Genomic DNA, 23,653 nt, shown 5'->3' with positions numbered 1-23,653 from the left:
CGGTGGGGTAGATTTTCTTCATCACTGAGGTGATGTCGTGGCTGAATAGCCATGACATCACTGATATGATGTCATGGCTTTGTATCAGATCTTGAAGATTTATAGTTTTCACTTTCACTTACAGTACATCAGATCCTCTTAAGCAGAAGTCTGAAAGGTTCTGGCATTAGCCAATCAGAAAGAAACATTTCAATGTTAAAATGACTGTCACAAATCATGTACATGAGATTTATTATTTGTATGTTTGGGACCACCATCTGTGTCATCCAGTAGACTGCACAGTGTTGCCAAGTCCAGAAGCCACTTTGGGCTTGTTTGTTTTTTATAGTCGCTTGCATGTTTCGTGAGTCGCTGGTTGCTTTTTTTTAGAGCAAAACACAAGTGCGTTAGGTAGTTTGCCACTTTTCCACACCCCCGTTTCCTGGTCATCACGCCCTCCCAGTCGAATTGTCACGGCCCCAAAAACACTCAGGCACATGGCACATGTGCCTTTCCTCTCAAAGAGCCATTCAAAAGACTGGCTTATTATGTTATTACGCTTATTAAGTACTTTTTAGAAGGCAACCGGTAGTAACCAGTCTTTTTTTTTTTTTTTAAACCAAGGAAGCAATCACTGGAAGCAGTTATACGGTAAGAGCTGGATCAGAATAATTCAAACTGACACTTCCCACCAGTCTATATTATTCTGATGCTCTATGCAAATATTATAATTTCATTTGGCTTATATTTTCATTGTAAACTTTTCATAACATCACTATTTTCAGTTTTCCCTCACCTAAAACATTACACAGGCTCCACATAACTTCCATGCAAAACAACTTTATAGTATACTTTCCCATTAAAAACATTTAACCATACAGACAAAATAAGAACAAAATGTGAGTGTATATGTGTGTGTGTGTGTGTGTGTGTGTGTGTGTGTGTGTGTGTGTGTGTGTGTGTGTGTGTGTGTGTATATATATATATATATATATATATATATATATATATATATAGTATGATATATAGTATCTGCTGATTTACATAAAAATGTTATTGGCGTGTGGTGGCAAACGTGTGCTGTGTCACGTAGGGTTGCCAACACTCGTATTGAGCCAACAAGAGACACACTTTGTCCCTTATTGCCATGAGAATCAACACTCGTCTGTAAAACCTCAATGGCTTCAGTTTGGCAGCTTGGCACAGGCTACACCAATCGATGCCAGCGTGTTTGATCAGTCCCTTATCAAGCCTATTACTGTTAGACTTTTCTTGAATCTTTGTTTACTCGCTTTGCCTAGCTGTCACTGGCAGCAGCTAGCTAGCTCACTAGCTAAAGTTATCTGCCTACTTTTGGTCTTCAGACTCCAAATGTAACTTTTTACCACAGTGACATTTTGTTTTTAAAAAAAACAAGCAATGTGGTTAGCGCCGAGCTCCTTGTCCCACAAGGAAGTGGATATCACGTTCATGGGATCCGTACTAATTGCAAGTATAACTGAACAATTTTGCTCTCTTGTAATTATACTAATTATGTCTTGTCCTCAAAACACAATTTGTGTGTCATTTAATGAACATAAACACAGTGAGTCCAGCCTAATCATGGTGATACTATCACAGGGGTCTCCTATGATTTTGAGTAGATTACCAAAGGTCAAAGAATATTTGCTTAACTGTTTATTAGTTGTTTTTTTTTATTATAACTGTTTAATTCAGACTTTCAGAATCTAAAATATAAGACATTTTCTTTTTTGTGAAGTACATATTTTCACATCTGTTCATTCATAGTTTTGATGCATTCAGTGAGAATCTAGTCATGAAATTAAAGAAAACTCATTGAATGAGAAGCTGTGTCCAAACTTTTGGCCTGTCCTGTAAATAAAACACAAATAGTTGACAGCTCTAATTGTGATGAAAGTTGGACATCCCTGCAATCTGGACACTGAATTTATTAAAGTATTTCTGTCTCCCAGTTGGGGCATGACAGAAAATAATTGAGAACCACTGCTTTACAATAAGGTTCACAAAACTACAGTAGTTACTAAGGAACTAATGACGAACTAATGACAAAGGCACATCAATTGACGGTAGTTACTGAGGAACTAAGCCACATAAATTTAGAGGAGTTACTTAGGCACTAATGAACTAATGAAGAGCTAATGAGTAGTGCTTAGGGTTTGGTAGGTTTGTTTCTCATTAACTGCGGTAATTTTATGTACCTTATTGTAAAGTGTTACCGGACAGATTTGTATTTAATAAAGATATTTATTTGTATTATTCTGTCAATGCTCTTATCTTGACCATAAAAATAAATTATTAAACAATTTATTTCCCATGTATTCGTATTGCTCTAAAACATGCATCAAGTTAAAATCAAGTTTGTGTCACATAGTACAAAAATTGTTTCACAAAAAAAAGCCAAAAAACAAACAAACAATCCGGCCAAAAGTTTATTTTTGTATTAATCTGGACTATACTGTAACTGCCAGGCAAGCCTCAAATTTGTATCACTTGCTAGTTGAGAAAATGCCTTCAGGAGGGTATTCAGAGATGTTTATTTGTGTCATTAAGTAAAACTAAATGGGTGAAATTATGTTGAAAAAACAAAACAAAATTGACCCAGACCTGCTTCTCTTGCACTGGTGCCAGGTTACCAGAGAGGCTAAGAGTGTTTCAATGAAAAATACCAGTGCTTCCAGTGACATGGGTGGAAGGGCGTCAGAGGGACATAAACATGACAAACATCATGAGAAGTTCACTTCAGCCAGCCGCAAAGAGATGTCCAATCAACCTGAAGTCTCTCATTATTCACAGAGAGTGGCCTCTGGTTCGACAAGGTATGCTTTGAGTTTTTTTTTTTGCTAATATTGGCTATTTAGCAAGATGATGCTACAAAGAGTAAAGACATATAGTTGAAGGCGGCAGGCTGGGCTAACCGGAGGTGAATAGCAAACATAACTCAACATAACTCACTCAGCATAACATAACGTGTGTGTGTGTGTGTGTGTGTGTGTGTGTGCGCGTGAGCGTGAGCGTGTGTGTGTGTTTGTGTATATACAAGTACACTCCTGATCAAAATCTTAAGACCAGTTGAAAAATTGCTGGAATTTGCATTTTGCACATTTGGATCTTAATGAGGTATTAAGTAGAGCTACAATATACAAAAACAAGAAGGGGGAGTGAGACAAAAAACATTTGGAACTTTAAACAAAAAAAAAGAAGCTGAAATAGATTGTTTAATACCTGATCAAAAGTTTAAGACCACAGGCGATAAAATTCAACATCTGCTCAAAATTTAAATTTTCTGTCAGGCATTCACACTGTCATGCCCTCCGGATGGCTAAAGCTAAGAAGCGTTCTCTTTTTGAACGTGGTCGGATTGTCGAGCTGCATAAGCAAGGCCGCAGCGTGCCATTGCTGCTGAGGTTGGGCGTAGTAAATCAGTCATTCAAAATTTTTTTAAAGATCCTGAGCATTATGGAACAAAAAAAGTCAAGTGGTAGACAAAAAAAATTCACACCTGCGCTGAGCCGGAGGATTCAGTTGGCTGTCCATCAAGACACAGGGCGGTCTTTGACCCACATTAAGGCACTTACTGGTGCCGACTGCAACGCAATAACCATCAGACGGCATCTGCGGAAAAAGGGTTTAAAAAACGAATTAAAAGACCTTGTCTCCTTCAACGCCACAAAACTGCCCGTTTAGACTTTGCCAGGGAGCATCAAACATGGGACATTGAAAGGTGGAAAAAAGTTTTATTCTCTGATGAGAAAAAATATAACCTTGACGGTCCAGATGGCTTCCAACGTTACTGGCATGACAAGGAGATCCCACCTGAGATGTTTCCTACCCGGCACAGTGGAGGGGGGTCCATCATGATCTGGGGTGCTTTTTCATTTAGTGGAACACTGGAGCTTCAGGTGGTGCAGGGTCGTCAAACGGTGGATGCTTACATGCAGATGTTACAGCGGGCATCCCTCATGACTGAGGGCCCTCGTCTGTGTGGTAACAGCTGGGTTTTTCAACAGGACAACGCTGCAGTTCGCAATGCTGGCTTGACCAAGGACTTCTTCAGGGAGAATAACATCACTCTTTTGGACCATCCTGCATGTTCCCCTCATTTAGATCCCATAGAGAACATTCGCGGGTGGATGGCAAGGGAAGTTTATAAAAATGGCCATCAGTTCCAGACAGTTGATGCCCTTGGTGAAGACATCTTCACCACTTGGAGCAATGTTCCCAATAGCCTCCTGGAAACACTCGCATCAATCATGCCCAAACCCATTTTTGAAGTGATTAACAAGAGCGGTGGAGCTACTCATTACTGAGTCCTACTGAGAACATTTTTTGTTCTGATTTGGAGAGTTTTTGTTCTTTTTTGAGCAATGGTCTTAAACTTTTGATGAGCTGATAAACAGCCTATTTCAGTTTAATTGTTGTTTTCAATAAATTACTATTTCAAAGTGCTTTTTGTCTCACTTCCCATTTTGCTTTTGTATATTATAGCTCTACTTAAAGCCTCATTAAGATCCAAATGTGCAAAATGCTAATTCTAACAATTTTTCAACTGGTGTTAAGATTTTGATCAAGAGTGTATCATGCTAGGGCAGAGGTGCTCACACTTTTTTAGCCTGCGAGCTACTTTTAAAATGACCAAGTCCCAAAGATCTACCTAGTACTATAAATATAGAAAGTATATATATTTACTATATTTATTTTTTAAAAATATGAGTGGGCCGCACGGTGGTCTAGTGGTTAGCACGTTGGCCAATACAGGAGATTGGGAAGACCTGGGTTCGATTCTCCCCTGGGCATTTCTGTGTGGAGTTTGCATGTTCTCCTCGTGTGCGCGTGGGTTTTCTCCCACATTCCCAAAAACATGCAGGTGAGGTCAACTGGCGACTCTAAATTGTCCATAGGTATGAATGTGAGTGTGAATGGTTGTTTGTCTATATGTGCCCTGCCATTGGCTGGCGACCAGTCCAGGGCGTACCCCGCCTGTCGCCTGAAGTCAGCTGGGATAGGCTCCAGCATGCCCCCGCGACCCTAATGAGGATGAAGCGGTATAGAAAATGGATGGATGGATGGAAAATATGAGTGGGTATTTATGTACGTTATACATGTACACTGGTCCATTTTGCTAAAATGTCATTGTAGCAACTCAAAATGATTCTCAGTAGTTTGTGTGGCCCCCACGTGCTTGTACGCATGCCTGACAACGTCGGGGCATGCTCCTAATGAGACTACGGATAGTGTCCTGGGGGATCTCCTCCCAGATCTGGACCAGGGCATCACTGCGGTACCTGGAGGCATGGAGGAGATTCCAGGAGACAGGTAGTTACTCCAGGAGAGCTGGACAGGGCCATAGAAGGTCCTTCAGCCCTCAGCAGGATTGAAATCTGCTCCTTTGTGCAAGAAGGAACAGGATGAGCACTGCCACCTTTGTGCAAGGAGGAACAGGATGAGCACTGCCAGAGCCTTACAAAATGACCTCATCAGGCCACTGGTGTGAATGTTTCTGACCAAACAATCAGAAACAGGCTCCATGAGGGTGGCCTGAGGGCCCGACGTCCTGTAGTGGGCCCTGTGCTCACTGCCCAGCACCGTAGAGCTCGATTGGCATTTGTCATAGACCACCAGAATTGGCAACTACACCACTGGTGCCCTGTGCTCTTCCCTGATGAGAGCAAGTTCAACCTGAGCACATGCGACAGACGTGAAAGGGTCTGGAGATGCCATGGAGAACGTTATGCTGCCTGCAACATCATTCAGCATGACTGGTTTGGTGGTGGGTCAGTGAGGGTCTGGGGAGGCATATCCCTGGAAGGACGCACAGACCTCTACAGGTTAGATAATGGCACCCTGACTGCTATTAGGTATCGGGATGAAATCCTTTGACCTACGCTGGTGCAGTGGGACCTGGGTTCCTCCTGGTCCACGACAATGCCGGACCTCATGTGGCTAGTGTATGCAGGTAGTTCCTGGAGGATGAAGGAATTGATACCATTGACTGGCCCCAACGTTCACCTGACCTAAACCCAATAGAACACCTCTGGAACATTATGTTTAGGTCCATCTGGCGCCGCCAGGTTGCTCCTCAGACTGTCCAGGAGCTCATTGATGCCCTGGTCCAGATCTGGGAGGAGATCCCCCAGGACACCATCCGTAGTCTCATTAGGAGCATGCCCCGACGTTGTCAGGCATGCGTACAAGCACGTGTGGGCCACACAAACTACTGAGAATCATTTTGAGTTGCTACAATGACATTTTGGCAAAATGGACCAGTGTGCTGCATCATTTTTCCACTTTCAGTTTTGGGGTTTCTTTGATTTCCCCCCTCTATAGGATGATCATTTTCATTTCTATCAAATTATGTAGCATCATTTTGTTACTAATACATCACCCACTTATTATCAGGAAAGATATTCAAGATCATTTTTCCCCCAGTTTAGATCTGATGTGTTTTCGAAGTGTTCCTTTAATTTTTTTGAGCAGTGTATGTGTGTGTGTGTGTGTGTGTATGTATGTATGTATGTATGTATATATATATATATATATATATATATATATATATATATATATATATATATATATATATATATATATATATATATATATATATACATACATACACATGCATCAGTAGCCTGTTACCAAACAGATACAGTCGTTCCTCGTTTATCGCGGTTAATTGGTTCCAGACCTAAATAAAATAAATAAATAGATATCAGTTTCTTAGTAGTATTTAAAATCAGTGGGATGCAAAACTATTTCTGTCCCCCATTGGGGACTTGACAGAAAATAATTGAGAACCACTGCCCTACAACACACTTATTTTGGCACCTAAATTGCATTTAAAAGAAAACAGGACCAAATTTCACATAAATAAAAAGTTGGACTGTACAAACAATAAATGAACACAAGAGGCTTATTTTTAAAACTGCACCAGTTTCTATGAAAAAATGATATTAAATCATCGCAATTGAATAAGTGTCTCTTTAACAGAAAAGCTGCAACACTACATTCTCTTAAAAGTTTTATGTTTTCTTGGTACTTAATTTGCCCTGCGATTGGCAGGCGACCAGTCCAGGGTGTACCCTGCCTGTCGCCCAAAGTCAGCTGGCATAGGCTCCAGCATACCAGAGACCCTAGTGAGGATAAGCGGCATAGAAGATGGATGTTACTTAATTTTGTAGTTGACATTGGAATTTGTCTGAATTTGTCACACAATTCCTCTTTTTCTTTACCTGCAGCAGAAGCACTCCACAACTCTCCCGTCAGTGAAAGATGTTTTGTTTTGCTCCAATACCATACAATCCTTAGTGATGACCCATTTGCATGTTGCTGTGCTGTAAATTAATGTGCTATGACCCTCGTAAATTTTTCATACTGGGCTCTACTGTTTCAGAGCGTATGAGACAGCGGCTGGGCAATGGATTCTGGAAGAATGAACATACTTTTTTTTATTGGGCCGTCCTTTCCCTTTTAAATGTTCGGTTTTCTCGATCATCTGTTGCAGCATAGAGGATGGATGGATGGATGATTTGCTCGGCAAGTAAACGATTTCATTGGCTCATTTTGAGTGACGTCACCGCGTTTCCTGCCATGTAAACGGTAATAACTGAAGTAATTACGCCCACAAACTGCCGCTGCGATCGGTCCTCGAGCATGATTATATGTTATCATACTTCCCATTCACTTTAATTTGTAAAAAAAAAAGTACGTAGACTGGTCTGCATATGCTCCAAGTATAGTGACAAAATCACTCAGTTGGCAGCAGTGATACCTTCTCCTTCTTCGTCTCTGGCACATCAGGTGTTTGTGAGGTCTGTTAACCGGTGTCTCCCATTATAATGTATTCATGAGTAATGTGTTTATGAGCGAAGTAAAACTGGTAGCGTCAAATCATTTGTGGCGGTCCAAATTTATCTGTGGTAGGCCGCCAAAAATTCATTGAATGTACGGGAAACTCAGATGGGCAAGCAAACAAATGAACATGTTAAATTTTTTGTTTTTTGGTAAGCAGTTATCTTTTGATTCTGGTTGGTTCATTTAAGTGATCTTAGATTTCCATTCAATTGCTCAACTGTGCTCCAGTTGGGATAAAGGTGCGTTGGGGAATTTATTTTTGGTCTAGGGAAGTGAGTGGGGCATAATCCTGACCTTTGTGTTTTGCCTTGTATTGAATTAGCAAGGCACTGGTGGAATCACAACCCTCACATCAACGGACCTCCAACATCAGACATGATGAGCCAGCTGGAGAGAAACCCTCACAGCTGATGGCGAGTGGCAAGACCCGCTTATCCAGAAGCCCTCAGCGGAACACCAGATTGCTCCATGTGAATGACGACAGCACTATAAGTGATTTGTCGGATGATGAAGCGAGGTATGTGTGATGGGGCTAGTACAGGAATGTCTTTTGCGATTATCAGATGTAGCATGATACAGTGCAAGTAAATGTAAAATACTTTTGATTTTCCATTAATAACATTAAAAATTAGATTACTGCGTGTGTGATTGGTTTGTTCGAAAATCACACAGAGCATTAGTTACAATAACTGTCTGTTTTTGTTTGTCAGCAACAAGTGGAAAACGAAACCAAAGAAGAAAAAGGTAACTGACACAACAAACTATTTTCTCACTTTGTCAGTCATTTGATTTAGAAGTGAGTTTGCAGTCAGAAAAAAAGTACATTCTGGTGACATGCCATTCACACATTCAGCACACTGATGAAATTTCCGAAGAGCTTGATGAGATCACGTCATCGTCTTCGTTGACTGTAGATGATTGTGACCTTCGCTTGCCAACCACCAAGGGTGTGTCCCTTATGCCTCCAATTCTGGACACTTTACCGCAAGGTAATGCCTGTTATGTTTATTTCCAATTTATTTTCAACGTATAAACAAGATACACCTCCAAGTATGGTTTTGTACTCTATATAATCGAATTGATTTCTCAGACCCCGCAAGCAAGATGGTTCTTGGGGAGATTATGAGCCACCAAAGTAAGCACCCCTTCCTGAAAGCAAAAGACCCTAATGTCCGGATGGATTCGCTGAACAAACTGAAAAATGAGAGGACTGAGTTAAAGAACCAACTCGAAGAGGTCAGAGATGACAGATGTGCCATGGAGCATAAAGAAATGGAGTTACAAAGTGAAGTCTCGAACCTCAAGTAAGGATGTATTCTGTGGTTCTTTCAGTGTACAGTGGAACTCGCTTAATTCGGTACAGTTTATGTCGACAACCTGTTTATGCCGACCAACTCCTAATTACTAAGTGCCTGCTAATGTCGATGTCAACATGGTCATCAGTATTTGGCAACATATGATTTTATACCAGTGTAATTTCCATGAAAAATTGCTTTGTTTATGCCGACGTCTTGTAATATTGTCAACTTTGTCATTAAGCTGAGCAGCTTGAAACAGCAACATCAAAACCAAACACTCTAAAGAAAAATTGAGGAATAATGATGGCAACAAACTGTCATACGTTATCTCCCCTTTTTCTTACGCATCCTAAATGCACAAGTAGGCCTGTTTGATATATATTGATTCAATCGATAAAATGATTAATCGAACAATAGAAAAAAACAGGTTCATCATTTTGACGCCTTGTTAAATTGATGTGCGTATACGTACGCCTATTTCATTTCCTCTTCTTGCTGTACACAGGCAGGTTCACTCTGCATGTGTCTGTGCGCATTGGTTCTATAGTGAAATGAAGGGAGAGAGTGAACCTCCTGTCAGCTATTCAGCCTCTGCCCCAGTATGTGGAGGCTGGGGCTAGCTACGTAGTGAATACAGAGTGCTAGCAGTTAGCAAGTTAGCAAGCAAACACTAATATGAATGAAGGCACAAAAACAATAGTTTCTAAGCCGAATGGTATGTGAAGTCGTGACCTCCCCCAATTTCAATGGGGTTGAAGTTCATTGTGAGCTGTGTTGTTCCTCTGCGTGCAAAATAAAACGTGACTACTTCATCATCGACATGTGAGTGCTAAAATAGGCAACTTTGGTGACTCACACACTTATACTATGTCAAATGTGACTTTACACAATGAAAAATGTATGAAAAAAATCATGAAAAAAGGTCAAAATGATCACTTATCGACAATAATTTATGACACAATTATCGATCATGACAACATAAACGGGTTCCACTGTACTGTATTCTACTGCACTATAACGAATGCTTTACAAGATATTTGACAGTTTTGGTTGGTATGTTTAATGGGATTTTTTTGCCCCGAGTGCATTGAAAGGAATTTTCTTTTCCTGAAATTTCTGTCAGATTTCGGCTAAAACAGCAAGACGAAGATACCACTTCTACCATCAAGTTGTGCCATGGCAACCAAGAGAAGGTGAGTGTGTGAGGTGTGTGTCCTACGGCTGGGCAAAGGCTTTCAGTATGTTGCACGTCCTGTGGCTTAGTTTCAATGTGACATTTGCATTTGAGACGTGTGTTTCTTCTACGCAGCTTGAGGAGGAACTCCGACACACCCACTCTCAGTTGAATCAGGAACGCTGCTCAACTGCACAGCTGCAGCAAAGGCTCAAGAGTCAGTCCTGCAAGCATCAAACCATGGAAGAGGACTACAGACGAAGCAGAAATAATGAGGTATTTCTCACACTGTTGCATTGCGTTACTAGCCTATAGCTTTACACAGCTGATATGGTTGCTCAGACACAGTTAAATGTGTTTTAATCACAGCAGTCAAAAATAACACATTAAATGGGGTAACTAATTAATTACATTGACATTTTTAGCATAATTAACACATTTGTATAATGGCAAGCCGCACCACCTGTTGTGACAGCAAACGGAGGCACGTGTAGTGTCCTCACAGAGTCACATGAGTCTGACGCTCTTTTATTACTGTATTCTGACCTGAACATATCAACAGAAGTGCAATTCTAACAACAAATATGTATCTCCGACTCACAAACATGTCTTTGCCTTAGCCTTGAAACACTTGCTCATTTTCACCACACTAATAATGCAAGGCGCATTCATGGACACTGCGAACATCACAACAAAGTCTGTATTATGCATGTGTGTTATGCATGTTTACCTTATCTTTGAACGCAATGTCTCATGACTCATAACAAGGTCAAATGTGTGATTCAATTGTTCTGCTTCTTTGAAAGACACTATTCATAGGCAAATATTCATACATGAGTGGTAACTTTTAGTTTGATTTGAAGGAAGAATGCACTTTTTTTTGGAATCCATCATCCACAATCCTTGTGAGACATGAACACAGGTCTTTCTCTTTTCTGTGTGTTCTAAAGCTATAAAAAGATGCAGCTATTTAATGCACAATGGGTGGAATGGAACATACCTATTCTGCCTACCTATTCTGCACATTCATGAGAGCATGTAATACTTAAAGCATTTTGCCATACTTTGGTCACCGGAACCTCCTTCCTGGGCGCATTGATTTCACATAGCAACATAGAAACGAACGCTACACCTAACTTTTCCAAACTCAAAAACCTGGCGGCAGCTCCAATATGTAGCGTGACCTTTCAGTAGTGGCCTACTAGCGAGCCGGTGTGGTGTGGCGAGGTGTCACCAGACCAGTAAAGTAGTTCTTCAGCGAAACAATGTTATGTGTATGTGTACGTATACTGTACATGTTTATGTTTGTGTGTGTGTGTGTGTGTGTGTGTGTGATCAAAATGTTAAGACCAGTTGAAAAACATTTGGATCTTAATGAGGTATTAAGTAGAGCTACAATGTGCAAAAACAAGAAGGGGGAGTGAGACAAAAAAATTGGAGCTTGTAATTTAAACAAAAGAAAAGCTGAAATAGGTTGTTTATCACCAGATCAAAAGTTTAAGACCACAGGCTATAAAAGCCAAAATCTGCTCAAAATGTTCATTTTCTGTCAGGCATTCACACTGTCATGCCCTCCTGATGGCTAAAGCTAAGAAGCTTGCTCTTTTTGAACGTGGTCGGATTGTCGAGCTGCATAAGCAAAGCCTCTCGCAGCGTGCCATTGCTGCTGAGGTTGGACGCAGTAAGACAGTTATTCTACATTTTTTGAAAGATCCTGAGCATTATGGAACAAAAAAAGTCAAGTGGTAGACTAAAAAAATTCACACCTGCGCTGAGCCAGAGGATCCAATTGGCTGTCCATCAAGACACAGGGTGGTCTTCCACCCACATTAAGGCACTTACTGGTGCCGACTGCAGTGCAATAACCAGACGGTCTAGATGGCTTCCAGCGTTACTGGCATGACAAGGAGATCCCTCATCTTTGCAGAATTGTTGTCATTCAGCCACATTGGAGGGTTTTCCAGCATGAAGCGCCTTTTTAAGGTCATGCCACAGCATCTCAATAGGAGTCACGTCAGGACTTTGACTATGACACGTGTATGCCAAGTCTTTATTTTGTTTCAGTTTGAGGTCACAAACAGACGGCCGGACATTCTTTTTCAGGATTTTTTGGTAAACAGTAGAATTCATGGTTGCAAATCAGCCCCAGACCATCACACTACAACAACCATATTTTACTGTTGGTATGTTGTTCTTTTTCTGAAATGCGGCGTTGCTGTTGTGCCAGATGTAATGGGACACACCTTCCCAAAAGTTAAACTTTTTTGTCTTGTCAGACCACAGAGTATTTTCCCTTTTCTCTAAGGTCTTGGGGATCATCAAGGTATTTTCTGGCAAAATTGAGACAAGCCTTAATGTTAATTTTGCTCAACAGTGGGTTTCGTCCTGGAACTCTTACAAGTAGGCTGTTTTGCCCAGTGTCTTTCTTATGGTGGAATCATGAACACTGACCTTAACTGAGGCCAGTGAGGCCTGCAGTGGATGTTGTTGTGGGGTCTTTTGTGACCTCTTGGATGAGTCGTTGCTGCTCTCTTGGGGTAATTTTGGTTGACCGGCCACTCCTGGGAAGGTTCACCACTGTTTCATGTTTTCGCCATTTGTCGATAATGGCTCTCACTGAGGTTTGCTGGAGTCCCAAAGCTTTAGAAATGACCTTATAACCTTTTCCACACTGACAGACTCAATTAATCTCAGTTAAGTTATATTTTAAATGCTGGGCAATCACTTTTTCACACAGGGCCATGTAGGTTTTTTTTTTGTTTTTTTTACTCCCTAAATATTAAAATGTTTCATTTAAAAACTCCCTTTTGTGTTCAGTTGTGTTGTCATTGACTAATATTTTAATTTGTTTGATCGGAAACATACCAAAAAAAAAAGAAATCAGGAAGAGGGCAAACACTTTTTCACACCTTTTGTCTTTCTATCTAATTGCATATTTACTTTGGGCTTAATTAAGTAGACTTTAATCAAGTACTACATTTGGCTTGACTTTTATTTTCATATAAAAGTATGGTTGCTCACTGCTGTCCAATGGTCTCCTGTCAGTGCAACAAACAGCTTTGGCCAGCAGGTTCTTGTGAACACCTTGAAGGTGTTCTATATAACGGGCCACTTGTGGCTATCTGTATGAGCTCCAAGTTGTTGTCTTTTTGTTGATAAGTCCGAACCTGACGCAGTCAAGGTCCAATTAATTTATATAACACATTTCCAACAGTAAACTGCCCAAAGTGCTGTACAGCAGCCAATAAAACACAAAACTACACAACACACCTAATAGTCGATTGTACAACCGAAAGGTAAAAACAATGGACACTAATAAAACAGTAAAAACAATGCCCAGGTTAACCTGTGTTAAAAGCAAGTCCATAAAAGTAAGATTTCAATAAAGATTTAAAATGCTCCAGTTATTGTGCAGATCTAATGTTTAGGGGCATGCCATTCCAAAGTCTCGGACCAGCGACAGAGAAGGCCTCATCATCCCGAGATTTAAGATTAGACCTGGGAGTCGTTAAAAGGAGCTGTGAGCTGGACCTCAAAGCTCTAGCAGGAACATAAACGGTCAGTAAGTCAGATAAGTATGAGGGAGCCAGACCATTCAGCGATTTAAAAACCAAGAGAAGAAATTTGAACTGGATCCTGTCAGAAAAAGGTAACTAGTCTAAAGAGGCCAGGATTGAGGTTATGTGTTCCCATCTCTTGGTGCCAGTTAACAGGTGGGCTGCGGTATTTTTAACCAGCTGGAGATTATGTATGGATGACTGATCCGTAACACAATACAAGGAATTACAGTCGTCCAAGCGGCAAGTAATAAATGAACAACATGCTAAAAGACGTCAGCAGGAAATTAAGGTTTTACCTTTGTAACTGTCTCAGGTGGAAAAAACAAGACTTGACCACAGCATGTACTTTTTTCCACAGTTTAAAAGAACCATCTAAAGCAGGGGTAGGGAACCTATGGCTCGGGAGCCAGATGTGGCTCTTTTGATGACTGCATCTGGCTCTCAGACATTTCTTAACACTATAAAATGTGTTTATTTTAATTTGTTTTCCTGACATTTTAAAGTAAAACATTACAGAAACAGAAACATTACAAAATTCAAAATATGCATTGTAATGCATTTTAACCCATCCATTTTTTTTCTAGCGCAATGCCAGCTGTCCTTCCCATGTTTTCCGTGTCAGACACCAAAACTTGATTATTATTGGGGTTGTCCCTCCTTTAATCAAACCTCCTTTAATCAAATAGTCAGCTAGCTAATTGTGAAGAGACAACCCTTTTGATGAAAAAGGAAAAGAAAGAAAGATACGGAGTAGGTCACAAAACCATGCAGCACCAGAAGTTGAATTAATGGTAAAAAGTTATTTATTATTGGTTAGCTTCAATATAACAACATTATTACAAAGAATACATTCAGAGACTGATATTCTAAAATTGCTAGTATTCCTTAAATACTGTATACACACATTTGGTTGTATTCGGTGTTAAAAAATATGATATGGCTCTCACGGAAATACATTTTAAAATATGTGGCTTTCATGGCTCTCTTAGCCAAAAAGGTTCCCGACCCCTGATCTAAAGGCTTCTTACATAATGTTGACAATATGAAGATAATGGGCCAAGTGCACTGTCCACACCATCTAAAAGCTCGATTGGCCAAAATAAGAATGTTTTTTTTCTTATTAAGCCTAAGGAAGTTGAAAGATATCCACTAGTTAATATCCTTAAGACAGTTCAATAGAGCAGAAAAGGAGTCTGTACCTGATTTCAAAGGCAGACAGATTTGCAGCTCATCTGAAAAACAATGGAATGTAGCATTGTATTTTAAAATAATTGACCCCAAAAGTGCAAACAAGACTAGGCGCAAAATGGAGCCTAGCCACTTTTGAATTAAAGTAGCCCATAGTGACAGAAAATGACCTTCCAGATGAAGAGGACCAAAACCATTGGAGAACAGTTCCTTTAAGACCTACATATAGGCCCGCTAGTGTAGCTTTACGACCACAGCTTGATCACACGTTGTTAGCATCCTTGCTAACGTTAGCAAAGATATGCTTTGCCCAAAGGTGGTAGTTCAGGCTCATTGTGCTTCGATGAAAAGACAATTCATCACTGCAATATGTACATACGTACACACAGCTTTGGTTTTATCCTGACTTCAATTAGGTAGCTTTTGAAATTTAAATTTCCCGTGAGGCAGACCCTCTCTCCTCATTCACCTTTCACCGCCTTTGACGCGTTATTTTTGACTGCCCTAATGATATTTCTTTAAAGCAAGATATCAAAAACAAACATCGTTCACGTTGATATAGAATGGATTTGCATGTCGATATAGAATGGATTTGTGCTGTAACTCTTGCTATCTTGACACAAAGGTCTCACTCATCACTCTGCACCAAGGATTGTAGAGTTAAGAACAGGTTAAATGACTCGGCCGCAAAAGAATGTAACAGTCTGTCCCCCAGTGGGGGCAATGCGGAAAGTAATTCACAACCACTGCACAACAACACACTTATTTTGGCACTTGAATTGCATTTCAAAGAAAACAGTACCAAATTTCACATAAATAATAAACACTTGGACTGTACAAACAGTGCATGAACACGAGAGGCTAATTTTTAAGTTAAATAAAACTGCACTGGTCTTTCTGAAAAAAATAATATCAAATAATTGAATAAGTGTCTCTTTAACAGAAAAGCTGCAACAGTACATTATCTCTGCAGCAGAAGCTTTCCACAACTATCCCATGAGCAAAATATGTTGTTTTGCTCCAATATCCATACAATCCTTAGTGAAGACTCATTTGCACGATGCTGTGCTGTAAATTAATGTAAGATTAATGTCTACATCAACAAGCATTAATTGTAGAATTGAATCAAAACGAATCGCATCGTTTGTACACTGCATCGAGTCGTATCGCTCATTTTGTTTTTAAAATATATTGTTTTTGAATCGTATCGTAACCTGTGTATCTAGATTCCAATCGTATCATCTATCACAAAGAGATTTACATCCCAAGTGTTTATGACAAATGATATCCATCAGTGTCATGTCAAATAACAACACTTTATACATGTTTTAAGTAGGTGCTGTCAATTGATTCAAATATTTAATCGCGATTAATCACATTTTGGTACGCACATTCTCATGTCAAGTTGTGTTTTTGTAGGAAACATGCTTGTGGCTGAGCAGTGTGCCAAGGACATGTTTTCAATGCAATGTTTCTGGATTCTGCTCCCTATCATGGTAGCCAAACCACACCTGACTTTGGGCGAGAGGCGGGGTACACCCTGGGCCAATCGCAGGGCACATACAGACAAACAACCATTCACACTCACATTTGTACCTATGAGGGAAAGGCTTTTTGAGACGTCATCTGTACTTCTGTGAAGAAAGTGTCGAACGTTTCGCTCCTCATCCGAAGAGCTTCGTCAGCGAACTACCAAGTGCTGGTTGCCTAGGCCTTAAATACAGTAAGAGTGGGCGGAATTGGTGTGCCAACACCCTCCTCCTATGGTTCCTTACACTAAGACTGGGCGGAGTAATCCTGCCATTAGCACCTCCGAACAAAGGGAAGTGTAGCTCTCTGTAGTTGGGTATGAACGACTCTGATACTGGCTAGTTAGCATCTATTGTTCTGGCTTGGCCCTGGCTCTACCTCATTTGCAAGACTAAGAGCTGTGGGTTTTGGTCTCAGTAACCTGCTGAACACAGGGTCCAAATTAAACCTCAAACCACCATTCCGATTCAATGATGGGTTCTGTTGTTTGACAAAAATAGCTTCCTTTACTCCTCTTTCAAACCATCTGTTTTCTTTGGCCAAAATCTTTACCTCGCTGTCCTCAAAAGAGTGATTGGTTGCTTTAAGGTGTAGATGTACTGCTGATTGAGGACCACTAGAATTGTCCCTGTGGTGTTGATAAAGCCTTTTTTGGAGCATTTGCTTAGTTTTCCCAATGTAGTGCTCTTTGCATTCCTCATCTTTACAGTGGATGGAATAGACTTAGGCTACCAGCACTTGTTAGTTCGCTGACGAAGCTCTTCGGATGAGGAGCGAAACGTTCGACACTTTCTTCACAGAAGTACAGATGACGTCTCAAGAAGCCTTTCCCTCGATGGACAACTCCTGTACGACTGAGAGCCTACACAGACGCATTTGTACCTATGGACAATTTAGAGCCACCAAATTGCTTACCATGCACGTTTTTGGAATGTGGGAGTAAACCAGAGAACCCGGAGAAAACCCACGCATGCATAGGGAGATTTTTCGACATGGAAACTCGACACAGAGATGCCCAAACGGGGATTTGAACTCAGATCTTGGAAGCGCTACAAATCTTTTTCACCACCTTGAAACTTGGCATAAACTCCAGTACGAGGAGTGTGTGAAGTTGCACGCTGTGAAGCTCCAGCTGCACAACTCCACAAAACTCCTGCCACAACACAAAGGCCATTGCTTGCTTCGTTTTCCTGCTGCGTTCCTCAAGAAAGTACAAGTGCAAAGTGGTGTGCTATTACTAAAGCGATGTCCTATCACATTGCCAAAGATATGGTCCCTGTTGCAACCGTGGAAAAAATGGATTTAAAAACCTGCTGAAAACAATGGACTCGCGATGTCCGGCGAGTCACAATTATTTAGCACGAGAAGCTCTACCGCAAATGTTCAAGGAAGTCAGACAGTGGCTAAGCCTGATGCAGTTGACAGGTTGATGTTCCTCGCACAGAATCTTTAAAGGAATAAGGACATGCTTGTGTCTTCTAAACATTTTTACTTTAAAAAATTACTGTTCAAAGTATTTTTGAGTTGCTGCTGACATTTAGATATGTCCTATTGTAGGGATAGTTTGGATTTTTTGACATGAAGTTGTATGACATCCCCATTAGCAGTGTATTACAGCAACAGTGACTTACCATCCCCCCCCCTTGGTCCCGCGAGGCCAGGTCTGGTCGGATTTCCTCCTGCCTCCTCGAAAAAAATCAGACCTCACAAATCCTCACCGTTATATTTGTCTCCCGCCATATCCCTGAGGTCTGATTTTTTTCGAGGAGGCATTTTTGTGGTGCAAATGTATTATTATTTTGAAAGCATATTGTTTTGAGAAGCCAAACACTTTACTTAAATGGCCCCAGCAACTAAGCGGAATTATGTTCCTCGTCACAGAAATCCGACCAGGACTGGACTCGCGGGACCAAGTGGGGGGTATGTTTGGGGGTTGTAAGTCACAGCTGATGTACTACACTGCTAATGGGGACGTCGTACAATTTAATGTAAAAAAATCCGAACTATCCCTTTTAAACTATTTCAAATTTTTTTCTTTTGTGCTTTTGGTAGCAGAGGATTTGACCGTTGCTTTAGGTTTGTTAGAACAAAAATGGAAGATTCTATATTTTACTTTTACTATATTTATTTCAAAAAGAGAACAGCTTTTTATTTTAGCGGCTATTTCTATATACTATTCAAAATTTGCATCTTGCATGAAACTTTGAAAAAGGGGTAGAGATCCTATGGCTGTTTTGATGACTGCATCTTGTTCTCAGGCATTTAACATGATAAAATATATTTTTTAAATTTTGAACTGCAAATGACACAAACACACAAAGGGGCACTGGATTTACATTTTCCAATCAAAACAAATCAGTTGTGGTCTAAAAATCTTGACTTTTTTTTTTGACACACATCCTCTTCAGTTCTCAATTTGCGTGTTAATAGTTCCACGTCATATACTGTGTTCATAATACTGAGCCAGTCATCTGGTGCCGGGGGTCCTGGATTGAGACACTTCTTTGTAATAGCCTTTTTGCATGCCACCAGCATGATTTTATACAAATACTTATCTTCCCTTAACACACATTCCCCTACTGTACTTACCAGATACAGTACCACACATGAAAAAGTCACACCGTAGCCCAAAATCGTAACCATAATTACCTCCGCTAAGCGCAGCGCAGAGGTTATGTTTTTGCAGACGTTTGTCTTTTTGTGTTGAAAAGAAACTTGAAAAGTTCTGAATGGATTTGGATGAAATTTTCAGGGATCGTTGCAAATAGGATATGGAAGAATCTGGATCCAGGAATTTTTTGAAGTTTTGTTTCACATTGCAAGGTATATATAATACATAGACACTTACATAAACACTACACTCCTGATCAAAATCTTAAGACCAGTTGAAAAATTGCTAGAATTTGCATTTTGCACATTTGGATCTTAATAAGATTTTAAGTAGAGCTACAATATACAAAAGCAAGAAGGGGGAGTGAGACAAAGACCCACTTTGAAAAAGTAATTTATTGAAAACAACAATTAAACTGAAATAGGCTGTTATCAGCTGATCACAAGTTTAAGACCATTGCTCAAAAAATAACAAAAAAACTCTTCAAATGAGAACAAAAAATGTTCTCAGTAGGACTCAGTAATGAGTAGCTCCACCGTTCTTGTTCATCACTTCAAAAATTGGTTTGGGCATGCTTGATGCACAATGCAGAGTGAACACTCTTGTCATCCAGCCCATGTGGTAAAGAGAGACAAGACAAGGAAAACAAACACGCATACCTGTACATGCACATGCAAAATGATCAAGTATTTTCTTTAATCGTTCCATTAATCGATTGATTATTGTAACAGGCCTAGTTTGCGATAACTTGCAATGAGGCTCTTACAGCACTGTGGAGGAATTTTGGCTGACTCATCTTTGTAGAATTGTTGTAATTCATCCACATTGGAGGGTTTTCCAGCATGAAACGCCTTTTTAAGGTCATGCCACAGCATCTCAATAGGATTCAGGTCAGGACTTTGATCACTCCAAAGTTTTGATTGTATTATTCTTCAGCCATCCAGAAGTGGACTTTCTGGTGTGTTCCTGGTTCTGCAGCAGGACAATATATCCAATATTGTCCTGCTGCAGAACACAAGTTGGTTTCAGCTTGAGGTCACGAACAGATCGCCGGATATTCTCCTTCGGGATTTTTCAGTAGACAGCAGAATTCATGGTTCCATTTATCACAGCAAGTCTTCCTGGTGCTGAAGCAGCAAAATATCTTCAGACCATCACACTACCACCTCCATATTTTACTGTTGGTATGATGTTCTTTTTCTGAAATGCTGCATTACTTTTATGCCAGATGTAATGGGACACACACCTTCCAAAAAGTTCAACTTTTGTCTCATCAGACTACAGAGTATTTTCCCAAAGGTCTTGGGGATCATCAAGTTTTCTGGCAAAATTGAGACGAGCTTTCATATTCTTTTTGTTCAGCAGTGGTTTTCATCATGGCACTCTGCCATGCAGGCTGTTTTTGCTCTATGTCTTTCTTATGGTGGAGTCATGAACACTGACTTTAACTGAGGCAAGTGAGGCCTGCAGTTCTTTGGATGTTGTTGTGGGGCCTTTTGTGACCCCTTGGAAAAGTCGTCACTGTGCTCTTGGGATAATTTTGGTTGGCCGGCAACTCCGGGGAAAGTTCACCACTGTTCCATGTTTTCACCATTGGTGGATAATGGCTCTCACTGTGGTTTTCTGGAGTCCCAAAGCTTCAGAAATGGCTTTATAACCTTTTCCAGGCTGATAGCTCTCAATCTTAGTTATGTTTTAAAGGGGGGGGGCATCGATTCACACATGTTTGGATTTTTCACACCATTGTGTGTGTGTGTGTGTGTGTGTGTACGCATGTGTGTGTGTGTACGCATGTGTGTGTGTGTATACAGTCAAACCTGTTTTAGCGGCCACCTGTATAGAACGGCCACCTGCCTATATCGGCCACTGAAAAATCCCCGCAGAAAATGTACGTGTTATAGACCCTGTGTATAGCGGTCACCTGTCTAATGCGGCCAGCGGCCACCCATTTTGTATCCCTTGGTCAATATCTGACCGCATATAGCAGCCAAAATACCGACTCAAGCAGAAGCTTCATGCACAAAAAAGTTTCGTTTTTTAATCAATTAAGCCGTCATGTGTTGACTTTAATTACTGAGTCGTAGCTCAGTCACAATCATTCACAAGATCCACGCAAACTGTCAGTTGTTCGACATAAAAAAAAGCCGTCTTTTTTGGAGCTTGTTGCAGACAGTGACACCTTTTATTTCCTGGTGTGAGACAATGTGCACTGGTCAATACTGTAATGCCCCTTGTTGTGGGGAAGGAGAGACTCACGTCGCCGATGCACTTTAATTGCATTATTAACAGCAGAGAACACTGCAGGACTTTACATCCACGCCAACATCCACACACTTCCCAACTCTCTCGACACTCACAGCGAGCACTCAGCCTAGCTCTCTTGCTCGTGACGTCGCACCGACACTTCCCGTCACTTCCTGACGAGCTAAAGCTGTAATGACACTCTGCTGTATATATAGTAGCACAGCTTTGTTCTGTGGGTGGTTTAGAATTACAAGCCTAGTTGTTCTTTACAACTTTTATCCGTAGTCCCACAGTGCCTTCTACTGGTCAACATGTAACAGTATAATTATGTGTATCTGCAAACACAACAAGCTTCTAATCACAGACATGTTAATATGTGCATGCACAAATTCAAAATGGCCGCCAACCGCCAACCAAACCAAGACAGGTTTGGTTTTGGTTTGGTTTGGTTTAGTTTATTTGAACATGAAGGTTACAATGGAATACATCTCGTGAATCATTCTTTGACAGTTCCACATGTCCAAAAGGAGTAGGAAGAAGCAAAGCTTATTTAATCCTACCCCCCATCCATTCTACATCTAGTACAGTACATGTAGTTCACTTCCTGGATTCCATGTCATGTTTTCAGTGATAGTCAGGATAACACATAATAGATAACGGTGAGATAGCCCTCCCCCCCAAAAAAGAAAGAACATTCATAATAATGATAATAATGATGACAATACTAAATAAATAAATAAATAAGAACAAAGCTTTTTCTTTTTTTTCTTTTTTTTTCCTTTCTTTTTTTTCCTTTCCTTCTTTTTTTTTTAAACACAACAAAGAAAATTATAAAAAAATAAAAATAAATAAATAAAAAATAAAATGTAATTAAATAAAAAAAAAAATAAAATAAAATAAAAAATAAAAAAATAAAATAAAATAACAAACCTGACAGAACAATCAGGACTCTACTGCCTTGTATTTAGCAAACATCAACTGCTTGTATTGTTTTTTGAATTTGCTCATCTCTGTACATTGTTTGAGTTCTTTACTCAATCCGTTCCATAATTTAATTCCACACACGGAAATGCTGTGGGTTTTCAGCGTTGTTCTCGCATATAAATGTTTTAGGTTTAATTTTCCTCTAAGATCATATTTCTCCTCTCTGATTGAGAAATACTTAATTAGATTTTTGGGTAACGAGTTATTATTAACTTTATACATTATTCTAGCGGTTTGAAAGTGTACTAAATCTGCGAATTTTAATATCTGTGATTTTAAAAATAAAGGGTTTGTATGTTCTCTATACTTGGCATTATGAATTATCCTCACGGATCTTTTTTGCAGTACAGTGAGTGAGTGAAGATTGCTTTTGTAATTATTTCCCCATATCTCCACACAATACGTTAGATATGGTAATACTAAGGAACAGTACAGAGTGTGGAGTGATTTTTGATCAAGAACATATTTTGCTTTATTCAATATAGAGATATTTCTCGCCACCTTTTGCTGTATATATTTAATATGAGATTTCCAACTCATTTTTTCATCTATTATAACCCCAAGGAATTTATATTCTTCCACTTTTTCAATATCCGTTCCATTAATTTGTATTTGGTCGTACGTGTCCTTTCTACTATTACCAAATAGCATTATTTTAGTTTTACTTAAATTCAGAGATAATCTATTCTTGTCAAACCATGACTTTAATATGACCATTTCATCCTTGACCTTTTTAATGAGTTCTTGTGTGCTTTCACCAGAACAGAAAGCGGTGGTATCATCGGCGAATAAGACCAATTTTAAGTTGTTAGTTACTTTGCAAATGTCGTTAATGTACAAGTTAAACAGTTTTGGTCCCAGTATGGACCCCTGTGGTACTCCACACGTATTGTGTAGACTCCCAGATGTATATTCTCCTAGCTTTACAAATTGTTTCCTCTTTGCTAGGTAGCTTTTAACCCAATTTAAGACTAAACCTCTAATTCCGTACCTTTCTAATTTTGAAATTAAAATAGTGTGATTAATTGTATCGAAAGCTTTTGTCAGATCCATGAATACTGCAGCTGCGCATCTTCTGTTGTCTATAGCAGTAGTGATTTCCTCCGTGATTTCCATCAGTGCCATAGAAGTTGAAATGTTGGCTCTGTAACCATATTGACTACTTGCCAATAATTCATTCTTATTAATAAATTTGTCCAACCTATTATTAAATAGC

The 23,653-nt window shown here is 39.9% G+C and overlaps 1 protein-coding gene across 4 annotated transcripts in view; it reads left to right on the top strand.

Moving 5' to 3' along the window:
- LOC129181841 (ankyrin repeat domain-containing protein 26-like) overlaps positions 1–23,653 on the top strand; it is a 58,165-nt gene that overhangs the window by 14,097 nt on the left and 20,415 nt on the right. For all 4 annotated transcript variants that reach the window (XM_054777520.1, XM_054777516.1, XM_054777518.1 and 1 more), the window contains 7 exons: positions 2,629–2,816; positions 8,171–8,365; positions 8,559–8,592; positions 8,702–8,837; positions 8,939–9,152; positions 10,270–10,339; positions 10,456–10,596. In XM_054777520.1, the coding sequence (XP_054633495.1) occupies positions 2,629–2,816; positions 8,171–8,365; positions 8,559–8,592; positions 8,702–8,837; positions 8,939–9,152; positions 10,270–10,339; positions 10,456–10,596 (978 nt within the window). The remainder of the gene's footprint in view (positions 1–2,628; positions 2,817–8,170; positions 8,366–8,558; positions 8,593–8,701; positions 8,838–8,938; positions 9,153–10,269; positions 10,340–10,455; positions 10,597–23,653) is intronic.

Source organism: Dunckerocampus dactyliophorus, chromosome 5 (assembly GCF_027744805.1).
Source record: "Dunckerocampus dactyliophorus isolate RoL2022-P2 chromosome 5, RoL_Ddac_1.1, whole genome shotgun sequence".
Taxonomy (NCBI): domain Eukaryota; kingdom Metazoa; phylum Chordata; class Actinopteri; order Syngnathiformes; family Syngnathidae; genus Dunckerocampus; species Dunckerocampus dactyliophorus.
This window is presented reverse-complemented; position numbering and strand designations above follow the sequence as displayed.